The sequence below is a fragment of the Centropristis striata genome, chromosome 19 (genome assembly GCF_030273125.1).
Source record: "Centropristis striata isolate RG_2023a ecotype Rhode Island chromosome 19, C.striata_1.0, whole genome shotgun sequence".
Classification (NCBI taxonomy): domain Eukaryota; kingdom Metazoa; phylum Chordata; class Actinopteri; order Perciformes; family Serranidae; genus Centropristis; species Centropristis striata.
Genome location: NC_081535.1, coordinates 17803570 through 17825215, shown reverse-complemented (window position 1 = coordinate 17825215; position 21646 = coordinate 17803570). Strand labels below are relative to the sequence as shown.

The following is a 21646-nucleotide window of genomic DNA, read 5'->3' as shown; positions in this document are numbered from 1 at the left end:
GACTCAGCATTGTCTCAAAACATTATGGCAATGCAACAGTGCAGACAGGTCATTTTTTTCATAAAAGTTATCAATGTAAAAAAAAAACTGTTTATTGCTTTTTGAGTGACTACAGTTGTTTTCTATGTCACTGAAATAAAACAATTTAAACTTGGAACAGTCTGTCATCTGTTATATACTCCAAACAAAGGACTGTCAAAGGTATCTGTATATGCATTCAACATGAGTCGATTATGGTAATCTACATGCTGCACTAAACACCTTGAGGAAAATGTATAGATGTGCTATGTCTTTAATATTTTATGGGCCGTCACCAACTTGCTACATGTATCCAACGAAAAAAAGGCAGAGAAAGCTCCAGAAGGACTAGATTGAGTGCTGTGAACAACTCGACAAAACACCTTGTATTTGCAGACAAGGTTCACATGCTGTGGGATTTCTGACTCAAAATACAGAGTCTTCATAGTAACAAACAATACAATATACAGTAACAGGGCATACCATCATTTTCCATATCTGTCCTTGAAATTATGTACATGTTATGATGGTTTAACTACACACCTGAACAAGACCAGGTGCATTATCATTCCACAAATCCAGTGCCAGTTCTTCACGCAAATGATTGTGGCAAATTAGGATTTTGTCAAAACAATGCATCCTGTCTCACTGTGTCCATTATCCATGAAGTCCAGTGTGCACCTAACTGGCTGTACCTTCTAACTCAAAGTGACTGGCCACCACTGTAGTTAAGGTGCTTCTTTGAAAGAGAATTCAACAGACTGTAATCACTCCCCCTCCACCTCTTCGTCAGGACAACAATAATATTCCACAAAACAGATCTGTCCGTCGTCGTTCCTGACCAGGTACTGCAGAGAGAGGAAGCCCCTGTTGTCCGTCCTCACAGACACTTTAGAGGACAAAGCCAAGGCTTTGGTAGACGGCTTCAGCAGGGACATCTTGTACCTGTCATGGTTTAACAGAGAGGGCAGCATTGAAGGTGGAGCTTTATTAAAAGTCTTCACAGGCAGATAAAGAACCAAGAATATTCCTCAGTGTGTGGTACTAGAGGTGGACATCATAATGTAAGATGATGTGAAAACAAATTAAAGCTGAAGCAGTTTGTTTTCTAACCTGTTGGTTTGTGTCTTGGTGCATTGGAACAGCTCCATCATGTCAGAGTCTTTGGGATAATCATAATGGGCACTTCCAGAGTTCCCAAAAGTGGACAACCTGGAGAGGAAAAACAAAACAGAACACTTCTGCTGAAAGGTAATAATCAATAGTTATATATCCAGAATTGATCTTGACACTTAATGGTGCATTTAGATAAAAAAACAATACTTTGTATAACTGAGCGCATGAAGAATGTCACAACTAAAACTTTGCTATTCAATAAATTAAACCAAAGCACTGATAGTGTATGTGAGTGACTTAAAATCAGTGTGATCAAACAAAAATGGTTTGAGAGGTGTCCTTAAAAAATTACACTGTTGAACAAGTAGTAATGCTTTAAAAGCAGTTGTAATTTTGACATCATACCTAAAGTTTGGCTGGCTGGGGGACATGGTGATCTGCAGCACCTCGCTGGTCATGTCCAGCTCAGAGAAAGCTTCTTTCAGACTCTCTGACTGCAGGATCACCTTTAAAAAGAGACAGAAGTGCATGAGAAGCAAGATGATGAGCTAGATACGGTCATATATGTTTTTAATGGGCTTGTAAAGAGAGCAAACATTGCAAGGAAACAGAAAATTAGTTTCTATCTTTATAATACGATATAGTGAATGTCCACCTTGTTTGTGACGTTGGTGCTGCAGAATTCATAGTCGACTGGCTCTTCAGGTTCTTGTGTATTTATCTTGCACACAGTCACCACCCCACCCTCCTCCAGGAACAGGGTCAGAGGGTAACCGTACCCCCTGTAGCACATCCGCAAGGCTGTTGATACTCCTGCAATAGGGAGAAAGTGAAAATGTTGAGTTACATCTGAGATGGATGTAATATATTGCTAAAAATATGAAAAAATCAGTATACTGTTATGCTTGGTATTAAAACAAATCTGGTTTATTAATCTGCCAAGGAGGTTATGTTATAGCTTCACATTGTTTGTTTTGCTGTCCGTTAGCAGGATTATAGAATCACTATTTGCCTGACTTTCATGATACTTTGTGGAAGGCTGAAGCATGGGCCAAGGAAGAGCCCATTCAATTTTGGAGTGGATCTGAATACTGTGGCTGATGTAGGGTGTATTTTCAACTTTCTGTACAAGTGCGAAATAGGGGATTTGGCTGGAGGTCTGCACTCTGAATGCCCTCGTAGTTTATTTATTTCTTCTTTTATCATTACCTGGTGCTGTGCTTCCTCCAAAGATATTAAGACAGTCCAGCAGCACTGTGAGGTTGATCTGAAAACCAACTGAATCTTCCTTTATGGTGAACTCTTGGAAGATCTCAGCCTGGAATTTAAAAAAAGTATCAGTTTCAAGTATCACCACTAGAATTTGGGGGGAAATCAAGACTGGGTGAATGCACACCTGGATGAATGCATTGGCTTGTAGACATTTGGAGTCCTCCACAGTGACCTTCAGGCCATTTGGTGTGGCGCTGAAAATGGCGTGGTCTTTGAATGTGATTGCTTTCAGTATGTTTGACAGGTTGCGAGCGTTATCCAAACAGGCCACTAAAACGTACTGTTCATCATCGGCTTGCGACTGAGTCGACAGAGGCATTGTGGCACTGGAAAAAAAAACACAGAGAACTTTACAAGAAACTTTTGGACAGTGAAAGTTTTCACGGGGCTGCACCTGCTGCGTGTAACATACTTTCTAAGTTGGGGTGTGAAGTCGGCACTAGAGGCTTAGAAACTATTAGTTACTTTGTAACTATATCAGCTTCCCCAATTGGTTGCCCCAAGACTACCTGGGACAACACTTCACTAGTTTGGAAAAAGTCTTCACTGAACTAAACCACTAAAGGCAAGTGCAATTTTATCAAGTTACAATGCAGAGTTAGCCTTCTGCGACATATCATATCAATATATTAGGTCATTACTGGAGTATTGCCTCAGAAATTAAACGAAACGTGTGCAGGGTGGCAGAAAATGCTGTTTTCCCTGGGGGCATGTGCATCAATTCAGTTGTTAATTACGAGTTATGTTATAACTTATCTCCGTGGCGATGCATACGCTTTTATATTAGAAATACAAAAATCACAATTTAGTCATAATTTAGGGTCTAACTAGGCTGTTTGAACCTAGACACAAGTGGTGCAACAGGCTCACAGGTAAAATACAGCACAAAAACTGAAAGCAGCAGAAGAAAACAGAAATGTCTAATTAATTACAACTTGGATACCATTTCAATTTTAAATCAAGAGCAAACAAGAATTTAAACTGTACAATAGGCGCACTAAACTGCCATTAGTTAGCTGTCTGATATTGTTTTTAAGCTAGGCTACTAACAGCGTTTCACATGCAGTTAAAAACAATCCAACAGCAAACTGCCGTTTATTTCAGTATCACATATTGTAGTATTTAACATCCCCAGTAAATACACATTAAAAGAAATGTTGGTGTTAACTAAAGTTAATAATGTGTGTAGGACACTTACAAAGTTGTATTTTAGAATCGCATCTGCTTGTGTTTTGAAGGAAGGCGCCCAGATTAGTAACTACTTCCGCTTCTCTCTTCTTCTACGTAACGGAAGTTGGTTTTGCGCATGTCAAATAGCATTCCAGAGAGTTCGCAATAGCGGCACAGACCAAAACACCTGAGAAATATCCGCTTAACAGCAGCAGTACGTGACAGCAGTGGTGTTTTGTGATCTACAGAGGTGAGAATTATAATGCAGTTAAAGTTATAATGGGTAAGACAATGTTGTTATGTCTGCAGGATAGGTGTAATTCTTCATACCTGTTAAATTCACCGAGCGATGACAGTAAGCTAACGTTAGCATTAGGTAACACTCACTGGTGACGCTTGACTAACGTGTTCGCCGATCAGTAACAAAACAAGTTAATAACATACAAAATGACCTAGATGCTCAAAAGGGACCTCAGCAGGTTGAGAATTAATGTCGTAAAGAATAGCTGGATACACAGCCTCTCTTGTGGTAGTTTAACTCAAAATTAGACTCTTAGACTTAAGTTTCACTGACAGGTGGCTGGTGGTAAACTGTGAGAGCTGGTGGATGGAGGCAGAGCTGTCATAAAAGTGGTTCGGACTCAGAATAAACTTTATGAGATACAGTTTGCATTTGACACATGCATTATAGTTCTTACGCCCCCTTGTGAATCTCTAGCAACACTGCAGTCGAGTTTACTGACATTTTTGTACAACCGTTCAAACATACATTACAATAACTGTTGCTCAGTTTTGGCAAAAATCACAATTTTGGTGAATATTGAGATCGAGATTATTTGACCTGATTACTCATTTGAAAATATGTTGCAAGTATTGCATTTAAAAACGGGTGGCTTTTCCCAAGTCTTTTATTGAGTTTCAGTTCAGTTCAGTTTTATTTATAGAGCCCAGAATCAGCAGGATTACAGAATAACTATTTTCACGATTTTCATGAAACTTTGTGGAAGGCTGGAGCATGGGCCAGGGAAGAACTCATTTATTTTTGGAGTGAATCTGAATCCTGTGGCAGATACACAAACTATTTTTAACCTTCCTTACAACTGCAGGATAGGGTATTTTTTTTATTTTGGTGGAGGTCTGCACTCTCTAAGTGCCCTTCTAGCCTATTTAATGCTTCCTTTATCTTTATCTGATGAGGTCGCTTCCTTCACAGATATTGAGGCAGACAGTTTTTTTTTATAGAGCCAAGAATCGCAAATCACAAACTTTCCTCAAACGGCTTTACAGACTGCACAGGGTATAACACCCTCAAGCATTTGACCCTCATGATGGACAAGGAAAAAGTCCTAAAGAACAAAATCTTGAACACAGGAAAAAAATTAAGAAACTTCAGGGAGAGCATCAGAGGAGGGATCCCCCTCCCAGGACAGACAGATGTGCAATAGATGTCGTTTGTACAGAATTGATCAACATAGTAAAACACAATAGATAGAATGTGAGAGGGGAAAGAGAGAGAGGGAGGATAGAGGGACGAGGATGAGACAGAGGTGACATAGACAGATGAACGAGATTAACAATAATGGCATTAACCATATTAAGAAGTCTGTGACAGGTTATAGGTTATAGCCAATGGTGGCAGGTGGCACCAGTGTGCCCTGGTAGCCTCGGCCACCAGTATGAATGTGTGTGTGTGAACGGGTGAATAAGCGAAGTCTGTAGTGTAAATCGCTTTGGATAAAAGCGCTATATAAGTGCAGTCCATTTACTATTAACCATTTATAGTTGTTGTAATGCTGGTAAATAGAATCAAATAACACAGGACTAATATTTTATTTACTTTATTATAATTAAGCTGAAAAAAACAAGTAAAGTAATGATATATAATTTAAAAAAATAAATTATAATATTTTGAAAAACTTAGATCAAAATACATAGGCTCAACTATGTTATAACAACAGTGCACTTTCGCATAAATTATCAGTTATGACACGATGCAAATCTGTGTGTCCCTTCTCTTATTTAGGTTCTTCATTTCGGGCGGCCTAACTAAGCCACAGTCATGGTGTGCATTCCCTGTATTGTGATTCCGGTCCTGTTGTGGGTCTACAAAAGGTTCCTGGAGCCGTTCATCTATCCTATTATTTCACCGTTTATCAATACATTCTGGACCAAAAAAGCGGTCCAGGAGAGTGGCACTACTGACCAAAAAGTTAGCGAACAGAGTAATGGGACTCACAAGGTAAGTTAATTTAAAAGTAATTATTTTATTATGACATTTTAATAATGAAACTATTTTTCCTTTATTTATTTTTGTAGGGCTGTATGGTTTAACATTGTATGTTAAATATCAGCTGAATAGTAGACATATTCTTTCTAACATTAACACTTAAAAATATATACTCTGAATGTATTTTCTCATATTTAAAATTATTTAAAGTGATTGAATTTTGCAGGTTAAGTTGTGGTTCACTTGAACAAATCATGACTGATTCTGCTGCCTCTTAAGCTTTAGAGCCTCTTTCAAAATAACATGTTTATAACAGCATTTTAAAATACATTTTCTTTGTCATGTGTTTCAGCCTGAAAGCAACGGTGAGGTCACTGCCAATGGAGCCACTATAGCAGCAGATAAGAAGACAGACTGACAGCTCTTAATGTTTATAATGCATCAAACACATTGTATATATGCTATTAATATAAGATAGAGAAATGCTAAATTAACTTATCATTCTTCCTTGATTGGAGTGGTTTTTCATGCCCTACCATGTAATGCATATCTTGTTTTTAATTTGTTTCCATTTATATTCCAGCTTCTTTAATAAATTGGTTACTGATGATATTGTTTCCTTATTAATCACAAATTAATATATGCATTCATTGTGTTGAACATTCACTCTCAATGGAATAGTTTTTCTAAGTCAAACTTGCAGTTTAATAAATGAATTAAAAACCTTAAAAAAAATAAAAATGCTCTCATTGCTCCTATAATATGCTGTGATTCTACTTCAGCTTGTTTGGTCACTTCATATAGCAAAGTCATTAATGGATGGATTGTTCGTATTTTGTGAAATTTTAAATGGAATGGTACAGCAAGATCATACCTGTGTAAAAGGCGTGGTTTAAGACTGATCATTGCAATTGGTCTGTAATGACAAATGTGAAAGAAAACAAGATTTTAACGGTTCCATGAGTTTTTTCCCCTGAATTATGACACAAAGCATTTTATGACGATTTTTATGTAACTTGAAGTGGATAAAAATTCACAGTAGACATGCATATAAAATATGTGTGTGTGTGTGTGTATCCATCTCATAGTTTTTGTTGGTTATCATGGGTTGATACAGCAGGTATCTGTGTATCCCTGTACAGCTTCAATTCAAGAAAAGTGTAAAAATAACAAAAAAGCTATGATTTGCAAATCCTTTGCAACCTATATTCAATTGAATACAGCACTAAATTACAAAATGTTTTAATGACTTCTAAGACGTGATAAAGAACATTTTATCACAATGGATTAATGAAAATGTTTTTAACGAAAACTTTTAAAGGCTGATGGAGAGAGATATTTGACTTAGTGTGATTAGAATACCTTACATTTATAATATGTTCAAAAACAAACCTACTCTATATATATATATATATATATATATATATATATATATATGGTGTCAAAGAATGACTTCTAAAACAGAACTTCAAGTACATAGAAAAGCTAAGTTTAGATTAAGCACTTCTATTGGCCCTATTTCTATCTGCAACGTCACAGACGTACTCAACGCCTCCGATGTCGTCATTACGCAAGGGGTGGCGACGTGGAAAACATGGAGGAAAGGAGTATGTAGAGTAAACTTAATTGTCTCAAATTACCTGCAGTTTAAAGTATTTGCTTACGGAAATTACACTCGATTTAAAAAAATTGGACAAAACTGTCCATCGCTGTAAAAAACGGTCACATTTTAACGATCCTGGGAGCCGACTGAGCCGCGGAAACTGCGAGAAGCATTTATGACAGGTAAGCGGTCAGCTGATAGCAAACAAGCCGTGAACGGTAGCTGCTTTCTGGACAGTGAGTTATTAACCGCCGGTGAACCGGACACGTTCATGAATCAGTAGTTTACCTAGCTGTGACTTCATGCTAATATGTGACTGTCAGTTCACCGTGTTTACAGTGGAAATTGTCGAGACTATTTCTCACACTTGAAACAGGAGAGGCTAGCTAACGTCATTGCAAGTTGGTTAACTAGAGCAGCAGATGCAAGTGCAGTCAAATTATTAGCAAAGATGTTTAAAGGAGCATGAGGTGGCACAATGCATCTTCAAACTATAATGTGGCAACTGTCTTTTACCCAATGATAACAACAGCATAAGAAAATAAATGTTTTGATGGCATGTGTATCCCCTCATAGCTCAGATTTGTGCAGCACTGTATTAACATTAATATTAAAAGACATAAACGAACCTTCTCTGTGGTTTACCACTGTGTGCTGCAGTGTACTTGGGCAAATGTTGGCTCGGAGTCTAAACCTGTGTGCTGAAGGTGTGTCATTTCAATAAAGTAAAACCCACGTCCTGGTTCATTATACATCCTGTAGTGAAACTGACCTCCCGTATGAATGAATGTATTGGACTGGGTGAGGACAGATGATTTTTCTTCATTAATGATTCGCTTTGAAATGCACTGATAGGGAGATTAGAGAGACACATTATTAGTCCTCAATGTGCCTTCTTGTATTGATTATCAGCACCCAATGTACACATGGTAGTGCTGTAATGGATTTTTGACAAATTTATAGCTGATGTTTAATCTGAATTGTTTACAAGTGAAAAATAATATAATTAATCTAAGTTATGTGCCAGTTCTGTCTTTTTTATTGTTTGATGATGTTTGTAATGGCTATTATGGCGACCTTAAGTCTCTGTAATCAAGAGAGAAGTCAGTTTGTGGGTGCCTGGTTAGTGAAAAATCCTTAATCAATTTTTGTAAATAAATAAATACATTGTCAGATGTGCTGCAGTGTGTTGACTTAATATTTCATCTTTACTTTTGAAATCAAGTAAAGATAAGATAAAGTTTTGTGAGATGCTTTGCAGAATTCCAACTTTTTTTGGTGGGGCGGGTTTATGCATTTATTGGGGAGTAGACAATACAGACTAGTAGGAAATGAGGGGAGAAAAAGAGATTTGGAATGGCAGTGATTAACAAAGGTCCCCAGGCTGAACTGGGGACACTGTGATTATATGGACACCACCTTAAACCCCGGGGGCACCAGGGCGCATCCTTCTAAACTTATCCGAATTTGAGTGCAGAGAGAGAAATGTAATAGCTCACACGCATCGATCGATATCAGTCGGTATCTGCAACTTTGGTATCTTGATATTATCAGATATCAACCTCTTCTTCACCAGAATATTTCTAGGAAAAACGCCTTTGTTAAAGACTTTTCTAATAAGATAGACTTTGGGCAACATAAAATTGGTCTACAGATTCTAAAAGCTAATGACCTCATGTTTTTAACATTCATATCGTCTATAAATAGATGATTATAAAAATCTTTTTCACAAGTATGTAATTCATAGCCCCAGCTGGTGGGGGCTCCCTGGATTAAGTTGTAAAACTTTTTTTTTTACAGAACATAAAATGCAGAAAAAATTATCCTTATCCTGATTTAGAAACAGAGTTAGCTGTTTGTTTAATTTTTATTCCTTCTTTGTTAAAATAGTCAGCTATTGACCGACACTTAACATACAGTGTTGATGTTTATTAAGCTGTTTTTTTTATTTTTTATTCATTCTTCTCAGTTCATTTCTAGAATTGGTTGACGATGCAATACATTTTTAGCATAATGTGTAATAAATTATTTGTTTAAGAGATCATATCGGTGCATAATCCACATAGAAAAGGTCTGTTTTGATTCCAGGTCAAAAATGGACTATATCAGCCTGCATGTTGGTAATTGGTGTGTTCTTCTCAAAAATCGGTATCAGTCTCAGAAATCCCACAATGGTCGGGCCTAAGAAGCTGTTCGCTTCATAATAAAACCTTTATGCCTTTACAGCATAACATTCTGTGAAGCTGCTCCAGACATACATAGTAGCAGGTTATCTTCTGGTGTCATCAAAGATTAAAGAGTTTCTTCTGCTGCAGGATTTGGCATATGCCTGGTGAAAAAGCAGTGAAGAGTGGTGAGTCTGGCTGATTGGAGCCAGTAGAGAGAGAGAGAGAGAGATGGGAGCCAACACCAGCCAGGTGAGCGACCTCTCCGACAACCCCAGCCTCAAGGCCCTGGTCGGCACCGAGTCCATATCGGAGAATGATCCTTTCTGGAACCAGCTCATCTCCTTTACCTTCATCAGTCCCACCAGCAGGTAAATACACACACACTGAAAGATTCTGTTAATGTGTCCCATTAACCCTCTGGGAACACTAGGGACATTTTTCAGCCAAATTTGTCATTTTTCACTTTTGTTTTGGCAGTCATTTTGGCTGTGATACTGCAAATGGCATGCTTTTTGGAAGAAAGTTTTCTTTCTTGATATATTTTGGATTTCAAATGTAACTTTTTCTAATAGCTCTATAATACCCTGTGTACAAATGTATGACCCTTTCAGGCCCTTAAGGCTGAAAATGTCCACTTCCAAAAAACTGCTATAAAAACTTTACAGATTAATAGTTTTTTCTACCTTTTTCTGCATAAACCTCTTAAACAACCCCCGCCCTGCTCAAAACTACCAGATTAAAGATTTTGAGCATTTTAACCCTTTAAATGTCAATTTGTTTCACTGTTTTTCAAAGAAAAAACACCAAAAAATTGAGTTATTTTTGACTGGGGCATTTGTTTTATTAGAAACATCAGTGACACCGTGCAATCAAACTGGCATTTAATGGGTTAAAATGTCAAAAATATTTATGTAAACATTTGGTCATTTCGAGCAGGGCGGATGTTGCTTAAGAGGTTAATGCAGAAAAAAGTAGAAAAAAATATTAATTTGTTAAGTTTTTATAGCATTTTTTTGGAAGTGGACATTTTCAGCCCTAAGGGCCTCAAAGTGTGGTAAATTAGTGTGATCCCAGAGGGTTAAGTGCCAGAATATTGCAAGGCTCAGTGATTATCAGTTTCAGGAATTTCTCCCATTGAAGTACCAAACATTCCTGGTTTTCAGCTTCACATTTCACACATCTTCTTATCTCTGTTTGGCTTCATTATAGAGCGAATATATTGTTACACAAATAACTCTTTAAACATCCCAAGAATAATTAAGCTAATTTTAGATAAGTTAACATGAAAGAAATAATGAGATAAGCCTGAGTTGCAGCTCTAGATGAAAACCTTACATGCCAAACAGAAATAAAACAAACAGCCACCCAGGAGAGGAAACAAGATAAAGATAAAATTGATAGTGACAGTAGCAACATTTATTGCATTGTAGACCTAAGGGGCGTTGGCAGAAAATATGTCTCCTTGAAGTGTTTTTCATCAAAGTTTCATAGCTGGTGTGTTTTAAAAATTCAGAGGACAACAGACTATTAGAGATTCCTCAAATCGCTTCTTGGAAATGCCTCAGTGTTTGACAAATTACCTACAGCGTCTCCTCAAGAGTTATAGTATGCTATACAAATAGATGCTTGGCACACAACCTCTCTAATGACAAAGTCCTTTAAGATTCTTAACCAGGATTCAACATTAAACCTTAGACAGGATGTTTGCTGAGCTGAGTCAAGCAGGATTATTGTTCTGGTTGAGAATAGATTAACATTTAGCTCAGTAAAGACACTACATTTATGTCATTCAGTCATCTCTGAAAAGTTGTTACCAGACCACGTTCACTTGTGCACTAATCCTGCTCATTATTGCGCTCTGTTTTGCCTAATTTTCTTAACACAAATATAAGACATAAAGACACAAATTGAACATATATGCATCTGGGGACAACACAAATAAAAGCACTATTAGTGATCTAAGCCAGTGTTTTGTGATTTAGGATATTTTCATGATCCATTAATCTGCTTATTACTTTCTGGATGAATCTTTAGATCTGTAAAATGTCAGAAAAATGTCAAATGTTCATCACAAGTTTTAAGAGCCAAAGTCAACTTATTTAGATTGCTAATCTGACTACAAAGTTTACGACCAGAAAGGAGAGAGATTCCACATTGAACTCTAATCAAACTGTACAGTTGGAATTAGTTTGTATAAACTACAAATGTCTCCAACTGATCTTATGAACCAGTAAATATATATGCTCTGTTGTAGCAATATTACAGAAAATGACTGTCACTGTACATTTAGTCTTCGATAGGCATTCATATATTTACTTATATTTTTTATTCCTGGTCATTCCTCCACCAATAAAGTTTTCTTTCTGTTCAGTTTATCTGTTTGTCAGCAGGATTACAGAAAAAACGCTGCCCCAATTTTAATGAAACTTAGTGGAAGGTTGTAGCATGCCAAGGAAAAATTATTAAATACCATTTTTACTAAATTACATTCAGGAGCTGATCCAAATCATGCTGTGGATACACAAATAATTCTTAACTTTCGTTAACATTGTGAGTTAGGGCATTGATTTGGCCTTCCAGTCTGTCCAGTCACATTTGTTTTCAATTCAGAGGGCTACGATGCAATTATAAAATGATTACCAATGCATTATTACTTTTAATACATTTGTAATGACCCATAATTGAAATAAGTGGATTAGTTTAATTTCCATTATCTTTTAGTTTAGTTACACACAACTTGCATTAGAGTTAGTGTAAATGCAGAAAGTATTTTCTCTTCGTCTTTCTGACTTTTCTGCATCGAGATGTAATCTTTTAAGAGAGAATTGCAATGCATCTAAGAATTGACTTTCTCCCCCCACCCCTGGTTATACTGCAATTTTGTAGCATGATATCAGAGGGCAGATGATACAAGCAATCAGGTTGTCTGATCCATTTTCTCTTGGTTATCATTTAAGCATCTTCGCCTTGTTTGCTAACTCTCTTCTTCCATGTTTTTTTCCTTAAAACAGTGGAGACTCCAAGTTACTGGAAGAGGCTGTCATCCCCCTCGCCAAGATCCTCAGTACGTTGGTTATGTTATAACCGTTTCATGATGATCACAATCAATATGAACTTCTCCAAAGTTTAAATACATAAAAAAAACATGTTTCTTCTTATTGTTTGCTACTATCACAGATTATCAGATTAGGATGTTTCTTGATTTTATGTAACGCTGCTGATCAGTTCTCTATTCTTTTTTTCAAAGTTGAAAACAATCCCAGAACGGGGAACTTTGGCGCTCTTGTGAGAATTTTCCTGGGAAGAACCAAAGAGCTGAAAATATCGACAGAATGCCAAGAGTGAGTATGGGAACCTCAGAGGAGAGAATGAACTCTGTGCCAGTAATGATAGACCCTGTGCACGTCAGTGTCCGCTATGCGGGAGTGCAGTTATTGTTTGATCACAGGCAGTCAGGGAATCCTTGTGTTTTACAGGGCAGAAACACTGAAGTGGTTGTAGTTTCCCATAAGAAAACTGCTGAGGTATAACCATCAACACATGTGGCATTATTCTGCACTCGCTGCCAAGCTCCATTTCCACAGAGACTGGCCCTGCCCAAGTCACCCTAATGCTTCGGGTGGGAACTCCTCATTGTCTATTAAACCTCATTAGAGGTTGTTGATATCGCTCCCATATATATTTCTCACATTTCACAACAGATTCTGTCCCATAAACAAACCTACAATTTCTGCATCTGACATAATTGGCATGTGGAAATTATCACTTTGTGGAACTGATTAGACGCCCTCGTGTGTGTTTAGTGGTTGTGAAACATTGTGGTTTGCACTGGATGGCTTCAATTATTTCTTGTTTTCCTTTTCATTTGTTTCTCACCAACTTTGTCCCCATTTTGTCCCTGTGGGTATATAGCAACTTCTGCAGTGTCATTATATGCTATGGTAAAGGCAACAGCATTTTCACGGTTTTCTTGTGTTTTTTTAACAAAGATTTTTGCACAGAAAAAGTATAATCCTTGCATTTTTGTTTACTTTTTTCTATAGACACATTTTAAACAGTACAGAGGAAGATTCATATAATGTTCAGTCAGTTAGGGGTAGCCATTATTCGAGAGCAAAAGAGGTTCAGTTCATACAGAATATAATGAACTAGTTCATCATTCACAATATTGAACTAAGTTTACAGTCTCAAAAAATTAATTGGCTCAATTGAATTTCTTCTGTTTCTTTTTTAAATGTTTCAGCTCAGTGTGGCTGATTTTTTTGCCCTTTTTTTGTCAGACCGGGTGGGCACAATTTGCTCAAACATGTGATATTTTTTCAGCTGTAATCTGTACTGATTTGTTCGATACACCTTCAAATATTTTGACTTTAGCAGTGCTGGAACAGGTGTTGTGTTGATGTGCGTTACCCCGTCGATGTGTGTTTTCCCACACCTAACCACACCTAATCACAGAAGGAGGCACTACGGCAAACATAATTTTAACCGGAGGGAAACACTATTAGATGTATTAACCCTTTATCGGGCGAATAACTATATTTCGTAACTTCAGTGGATATCAAAATGGGGTCCCCATGTCTCTCTGTTTGGTCGTAGAACCACATGGACTTGTACGAGGAGAACTTGACTATGACGGCATATTAAGGCCAAGTATGAATAAAAATAAAGATACAAACGGGGGGGGGGTGCAAATTTACTAGATTAAAGTGCCAAATTTCCAAGAAAAATGTGAAGATTTACAAGACAAAAGTGGGGACAAAAACAACTTTTTTTCTCGCTGATTTACCACTATAAATCTCATAAATCTGCACATTTTTCTCGTAGATTTGACACCTTAATCTCATAAACTTTTTTCTCAAAATATTACCCCCCTCCCCTGGGTCTGTATGGTTTTTTTTTACACATTCTGGGTGTATGTAATATCCTCCAATATTCTCTAGGGTTGAATTTTGGAATTTGCAAGTATTTCAATGAGTGCCCTATTAAGGGTTAACAGACTTTAATGCAAAACTTGCAGCGGTATCTTCCTTCAACACCTCTCATTGGCTCAGAGCAAAATATTTATCTAATAGTAGGGGACAAACGTTTAATTGTGGTGCTCAGAGAGCCTTTCCCTCTTTTAGCAGGTTCATGCACAACACTGGATCCTCATTCAAAGTATTCTCCACTGGTTCTGCTCAGTCAGTTGAAAATGTCGATTACAAAGTGAAAACCTGATGGTTTGTTAATTTGCATGAGGAAATGAACTTTACCATTGGGGTCTAGTTTGTGGTTTCAGAGCACAACAGCTTTGATCCTGAGCATGTATGCTGAGCACCTCTTAAATGGATATGTGGAACATTTAACATTTGAAGGAATTTATTACGGAAGTGCATACACGGCCAGCCTTGTTTCCTTTTGCAAATTTAGGGCTTTTATCACTGACAAACATAGCCAGCCCCTTTTTAACAGCATTTATTTTTTATCACATCTGTATGTCCTCCTTTTTCTTTTTTGTTTCTCTTTTGCAGTCAGCTGTTTATCTGGCAGGCCCACAATGCACTGTTTATGATTCGCTGCCTGCTCAAGGTGTTCATCAGGGAGATGAGTGAAGAAGAGCTGCACCTACAATTCTCCTACCAGGAGAGGGCACCAGGCTCCTGTGGAGGTGAGCTCCATCACACATTGATTTTGTGCCACAAATTACATAAAGAAATCAGCTTCACAGGATTAAACTGTTTTTGAGCAAACACCTCTCGTTTTATACGTGTGGAGACACAAATGAAGGTACTTTAAATCAGTTAAGAGATTTTTTTTTTGCCACTTGAGTATACTTTCCACAAAAATTCACATCATCTGCTGAAAAATCTGAAGTGTTTTGGCTCCCAGAAGCCTCATAACATGAGTTATTAGAATATAACCACTAGGGTCAAATGTGTAATACTTTCCTTCATAGAGAGATAAGAAATCGACTTTTTAATTGAGCGCAAATACCCCTGGCTACTGACCTGGATCAGCTGTCTCTGAGAGACTCCTTTAATAAAGGTCTGAATCTGTGTCCACTGACTGCACATTGCTTTTTGGCCTTACACACTGTCTGAGCTAAGTCCCTCAATAATCACTATCAGCATTTTACATCGATTAAGGTAAATATATGAAACTTTTAAGGCGTTTATTTGCAGAGAAAATGAAAATACCATTGAAAGGAAAGTGTGTGTGTGTGTGGGGGGGAGATTAGCTTCTCCTTCATTTTTATCATTTTGCCATGGCTGTTCTCACACATGAACTGTGCCATTTCCACAAATACAGTAACGCACACCCTCAGTTGCAGCTCAAGTTGGATGATTGTTACAAAAATATCTTTCTGTGACTTGTCTTCAAAATGACACAGAGGTAATTACAGCTTGTTGAACGTGGTAAAGAGATGATTACGCAGGGTGTCTGTACGTTGTGAAAAGCTTAAAAAGCATTGAGTACAGAACTGAGTTGTTACAACAGTGGATTGTGCTCTCAAGAGGCTGTTCAGTCAATTTATGGAGCTTCAATCAGCACCATCAAACCTGTAGAAAGTGTCACTGGTAGCTCGGAAGCTCATTATCCCATAGTAGAAAAGTGTGAATTTTAGCAAAAACTTCTCTCCTGTTTCCATCATACTTTTAGACTTTGGGCTGTATGATTGTGAAACAGGTCTTAAATTAAATTATGTGTGGTATTAAAAATGTCTTAAAAAGTAATATATTTAACTTGGCAAACCCTGTAATCCAAATTAGCTAAATTGTCTTCATGCATCTGTACAGCGAGCATGAAATATGAAAGATAGAGAAAGGTACAGTGAGAATTTGAAGGTGCGAAGAGAGATGATGATCAACAGGGAGCTGCGGTGTATGTCTCATATAATAAATCCCTTAACCCCTTGTGTAGAAACAGGCAGCGAGGACCTCCTGGAGGAGCTGTTGTCTAACCTCATTCACCTGATCGTCGAAGTGCCCCTGCTGTAAGTATCTCCCTTGTTTGTGTATGAATGTGTGTGTGAGAGGAAGGTTGAATTAAACACCCCACTGTGTTTTAAAAAGGTCACACATGCAAGGCTGGTCCGGATACAACACACTACAGTGACATTTTACACTCCCCACACAGCTTTTTTCCCCTTTTTTATGTCATGGTGTTAATTGTTTAAGATCACTTGTCTGACATCATATTACCCACATAATATTCCCATGAAAACATCAAGTAATTGTGACTTTGGTGCATTTTTTTCAGCCCAGCCCATCTTTTAAGTTTGTTTTTATTCATGTTTGTTGGTTGTTAATGTGTCTAAGATGTTAGTCATTGAGCAGTTAATGAAAAGCAGTTCTCTGAAAAGTTTGTATGCCTAACTCTCTCTTTGCGTGCTCCACTTGCTCATTCACTCCTTGATTCACTAACCGAGAGAAGCTGAAATCCATTACAGAACAAGGATAGGCTCGGATGTCCATAATGTTTCACTCCCAGAGTCGTCAGGCTGAATGACGCTTTGGAGCACTGAGCTGGCAATGTGATGAGTAAAGGGACAACATAAGAAGGAAAGGATATGACTAAAAGATGTTTGTTGTTTCTGAGGAAGAGAAAAGGCTTGAAATGAAAGTTGGATTAGGAGCCGTGCCAATGAGTGGGAGAGGAGGGAACATAATGATTGAAAAATGGTATCATCCTTTACTCCCCGTGGGTGGCGTGCACGCTAACACTCTCTGCTTTAATGACTGAATATTCAGCGTGTTTACTCATCATTGCTGGAATTATCTCCTGCCTGCCACTCAGTCTGTCACAGAGAGACAGAGATACAGTATGTACGTCTCTGTGGGCAAAATCCTCCTCTGCAGTGTCAAAACAAGTTCACAGAGACGTGACTGACAATCGCTTGCTATTTCCTTGACGCAGCATCTTCGACTTTTCCTCTTTTCCCTTGTCTGTATTGTGTCATTCTTGATCCTCCTCTCTTTGTCAGTCGCGCTACTTTCTCTAGCTCTCCCTCTCTTCTGTTGTCTCCGGACATCAAACCCCGGCTCCTGTGTAAATGCATTCAGCATTCCAACCATATTCATTGTTCCAAGCTTCGAGACTTCTACCTGTTTTTCTTCCCTTCGTCACTTTATGGCTGTCGGCCCATTTCCTCCGTACGTGCTCCTGGTTTGTAGTTTGCATGTGGATCTGAGTTCACCCAAATCCCCAACAGACTTCTGCACCTTTTGTGGATTAATTTCACAAGAAACATCAATTGTTGATGCATTTTGACACTTGCATACTGTCACATAGCATTTCTCTTTATTTACAGTGTGTGGTTAGTAACAGCCTAACATTTAAACTAAGCCATATGATTTTAGCATAATTAGGTCAAGAATTTGCTTCTGTATGATGTTGTTTTATTTTTCTACCAAAATCTACTTTGTGAGATATCAAATAACCCCCCAAAAATAACCTAATTAAACCTTGACACCGGTAGCTAATTAATTGGTGACAATAAAAATGTATAGCAAAAACACATATCTTTGTTTAGCTGTTTCACTGACAGGTGTGGAGCTGAAACAATAATTAATTGTTTGGTCAGTAAACAAAAAAAAAAAGAAAAGAATCAACAACACTTGATATTTTTTAACTGTTATATTAAAATGTTGTGTGTGAAATGTCAAACTCTCTGGCTCTAGCTTCTAAAATGTGATTATTTTCTTTTTCTTCTTTTCTGCTCTATGAAAGTAAACTGAATGCCTTTGGCTTCTGGGCTCAGACCTCTGGGTTCAGATAAAACAAACACGTTTAAAGTACTCAGCTTGGGCTTTGTGGAATTAACAATGGCCTTTTTTTTTCACTTCTTTCTGATATTTTATAGACCAAAGAAAAATAATCGGTGTGTAAATGCTTAGGTGTCAGGAAGCAGGAAACCGTTTAGCAAACATGAGTCAATGAAAGGACAGTCCTTTCATTGACTCATGTTTGCTAAACGTAACGGTGCTACTCTTTAGTAGGTCCACTTTCCACTTCATATTATCTTTATACTTCTTTTATAATGTGATGTCAATATTGTAAACAATATGCGAGTGCGATTTAATATTTAACAGCTGCAAATAACCGAAAATGTAAAACATTTGTTACAGATAATAGAACAAATATTATTTGAAATGCTTGTGTAGATATCAGGGATTTCATGTGTTTGCTTTTAGAGTGAACATATCACAAGCAGCATCTCGTTATACATACATTTCTTCCTTTGAAGTTATGACAGAGAATATAATTTATTCACATTTTCTCTAAATGCGTCCATCTTTTCCTGCAGTGACATCACCTATAGCATCCTGTTTGAAGCGGTGACCACGCTGCTGGTATTCTTCTCCTATCAGCTCTTCCACAAAGACATCCTCCGAGATGGATTAATCTACCAGCACATCATGAAGGGACGATGGTGAGAAAACACACACAAATTTGTACTCCACTGAAGTCATTATCTTTATGCACCAAACAGTTACTATTATCATATTGCATGGCTAAACTTGACTCTTATCTAAACAAATATATTCATGCAAACCTTAACCTCAACCTCCAAACTTTGCAAATTTTTCATACAGATAGAAAAACTAAATGTAAAACACACACATAAAGATGGAATCATTTCCTAAATTTTCCTCTGCTCTGTGAGTTACTCTCATGTGCCTCTGTAACTGGGTCGTCCACAATCTGTCAACGACTTTTTTGAACGCAGGCCCAGATCATTTTGGATCTCCTCCAATCCAATGTGGCACTGTCTGATCCAGCCTACTGTTCATCCATCCAGACTCTGATACTCTCTGTGCTTCCAGACAGTCTCATCATGTTCCAAACAATGTCTTCGTGTGTCATTCAGCTGATACTTAAGGGGGCGAAAAAACAAAAGAAATCTAGTCAACCAAGACATTTGTCTCCATTGTGACATTATAGTCTGGTATTCAGATCGTAACTGAACCAGAGAGTCTATTCTCAATGATAATAACCATACTTAAAACTTAAAACTTAAAAATAAAAAATGAGGCTAGGATAAGATGTTAAGTGCTTATGAAAGCCAAATCAAAGCAAGAGACATGTTGATCTGTAGTTATATACTGTATATACTTTACGTTGAAAAGAGTCAATCCATACCATGACTGAAACATCAGCAAGTGAACTGAGAGTCAGAAATAGTCTTTGGAACCGAGACTGAGTGTGGTCGAAGTGGAAGAAGGCCCAAGTCGTAGACCAGAAAACTGAAATCCTGGCGGATCAAAGCACAATGCAATACATTACAGTATGGCGCAATATAATCGGATGCAATAACTTCCCAGGTTGACATCTCTCCATTTTAATAAGTTCAATAAAGGGTCCCTAGATCTTAAGAAACTTGGGGTGGGCATACCAAAATACCTTAAGGTGTAAACAAGAACCAATGCCATTTAGCCATTTTTAAAGCAAGAAGGGGAAGCTATATCCTGCACAACCAAGACAATCCTTTTTGCTATGACCATACCAAACATGAGGCCATTTTGTAATCCAGTATCACAGAGAGACCGTCGAGGAATCTCTGTCTGCTGTATATGTCACTGTACAAGTGAAAAATATAATCCTAGCAGCTCTTAAGCTTGCAGCAAGACTAGAAAAGATAGCCTTGGGTGTCGACCTGCACTTTGAAATGGTTTAAACCCAATTTTCCTTAGTTCGATGCTGTCTTGAATGTTAATAAAAGCATATAAATTCTGCAACACTGACCATATTTTCAACTAATAGTGGAGTTCAGATGGGTGGTCAGAGGATGGAAGTAATTTGTTTTAGTGCTCTCACAGCTTCAGACCCAAACGAGAGCACTTTGGATTGATGGCCACTGAGCTCAAGAAAGGCTTGCTGATGTCGGCAACACGGAGCCAAAATGTTTTTGCTGTTGGGTCCGTTGGTAAAGCAACTCTGTGAAAAACAGTGATACTGGATATCTTACACCAGCAATTACATGCATGTCACTCACTGGGAGAGACCTAATGTGATGAGTCTCAAATAGATACCTGATATGGACAGCATGGGGAACGGTCTGTCCGGCTGTACACACGCACCTGCATGTACGTGCAAGAACACGTCCTGTGTCTGCTTTTTATTACACCATGGAGGCGGTGACTGGATTGTCAACCACTCGAATTAGTGGCAGATAATGAGGCAGAGTTGGCAAATGAGCAGAATTGTGTACAGTCAGATAGAAGGGGAAGAACAGCTTTTAAGGCCAAAGGAATGGATAACTCCAGGGCTTTTATTTTGAAAGATTTGTAAAGATTTGCACCCTATTTTTCAATGTTCTATAGTAACTCGCATCATTCCTGAAATGGTGACGGTGTTACATATTATACCTCTCCTGAATAAAGCGTGCCCTAAGGTTTTCTGGTTTCCAGCTGTCTTTTTAAACCTCTCTCTCCATTTATCTCTCTGTTCCCCAGTTTGTCTTTAACCAGTCGACTGGTGAAGACCCTACTCTATAACTTCATCAGGCAGGAGAAATGTCCACCTCCAGCAACCCACATCTTTGAGCCAAAAGCCGAGGGAGGCCTGCTCTACGGCCTGGCGTCAGGGGTGGCAAGTACGAGTACACACACGTCTACACACAAACAAAACACAAAGAAACAAAGGAGCAAAAGAAAAAAGCAGTTTCAAGTACAACCAAGATCATAGCGTGACAAGTGGAAAGATTCTCAGTTTTTATTTTTGGCTTTATTTTTTTTGTGTTTAATTTAAAACGGTATAATAGTTTATATGGAATATTGTAAATGCTTAACTAAACTTAAGTTTGCAAAACTGTATCCTGGAGAAGGCATTGTTTTTTTTTATTGCATTTCATGACTGTAATCATCATTTTGGATGCAGGTGTTGCCAAGTTCCCGAGTTACCGATCCCACCAGACATTTTATAAAAAAAGATATTTCTTGATGATGCTCTATATAAGTAGAGCGCTTACTTAGATCATCAGATCATCCTCTTACTTTGAACAAAACGAAATAAAACTAAATTTGAAATATTGCCAAATTCGCACGAACCCGAACCCTCGACCTTAAGTCTCCGTCAAAACCCACCTTCTTT

The 21646-nt window shown here is 37.9% G+C and overlaps 3 protein-coding genes across 3 annotated transcripts in view; 2 read left to right on the top strand and 1 right to left on the bottom strand.

Moving 5' to 3' along the window:
• Positions 1 to 76: 76 nt before the first annotated feature.
• rad1 (RAD1 homolog (S. pombe)) lies at positions 77 to 3686 on the bottom strand. Its single transcript, XM_059357830.1, has 7 exons — positions 3605 to 3686; positions 2531 to 2732; positions 2344 to 2452; positions 1790 to 1947; positions 1540 to 1640; positions 1132 to 1230; positions 77 to 963 (listed from the first exon to the last, which is right to left on the bottom strand). The coding sequence occupies exons 2-7, from the start codon at positions 2723 to 2725 to the stop codon at positions 786 to 788; spliced, it is 840 nt and encodes a 279-aa protein (XP_059213813.1). The 5' UTR covers positions 2726 to 2732; positions 3605 to 3686; the 3' UTR covers positions 77 to 785.
• A 14-nt stretch (positions 3687 to 3700) lies between these two features.
• Positions 3701 to 6413, top strand: LOC131992297 (UPF0729 protein C18orf32 homolog). Its single transcript, XM_059357831.1, has 3 exons — positions 3701 to 3826; positions 5600 to 5815; positions 6156 to 6413. The coding sequence occupies exons 2-3, from the start codon at positions 5636 to 5638 to the stop codon at positions 6219 to 6221; spliced, it is 246 nt and encodes an 81-aa protein (XP_059213814.1). The 5' UTR covers positions 3701 to 3826; positions 5600 to 5635; the 3' UTR covers positions 6222 to 6413.
• Positions 6414 to 7372: 959 nt separating this feature from the next.
• dym (dymeclin) overlaps positions 7373 to 21646 on the top strand; it is a 67086-nt gene continuing 52812 nt past the window's right edge. Inside the window, exons 1-8 of the mRNA XM_059358248.1 lie at positions 7373 to 7588; positions 9722 to 9942; positions 12586 to 12638; positions 12822 to 12915; positions 15085 to 15221; positions 16475 to 16547; positions 18861 to 18986; positions 21010 to 21149. Coding sequence (XP_059214231.1) covers positions 9803 to 9942; positions 12586 to 12638; positions 12822 to 12915; positions 15085 to 15221; positions 16475 to 16547; positions 18861 to 18986; positions 21010 to 21149 — 763 coding nt within the window. The 5' untranslated portion in view covers positions 7373 to 7588; positions 9722 to 9802. The remainder of the gene's footprint in view (positions 7589 to 9721; positions 9943 to 12585; positions 12639 to 12821; positions 12916 to 15084; positions 15222 to 16474; positions 16548 to 18860; positions 18987 to 21009; positions 21150 to 21646) is intronic.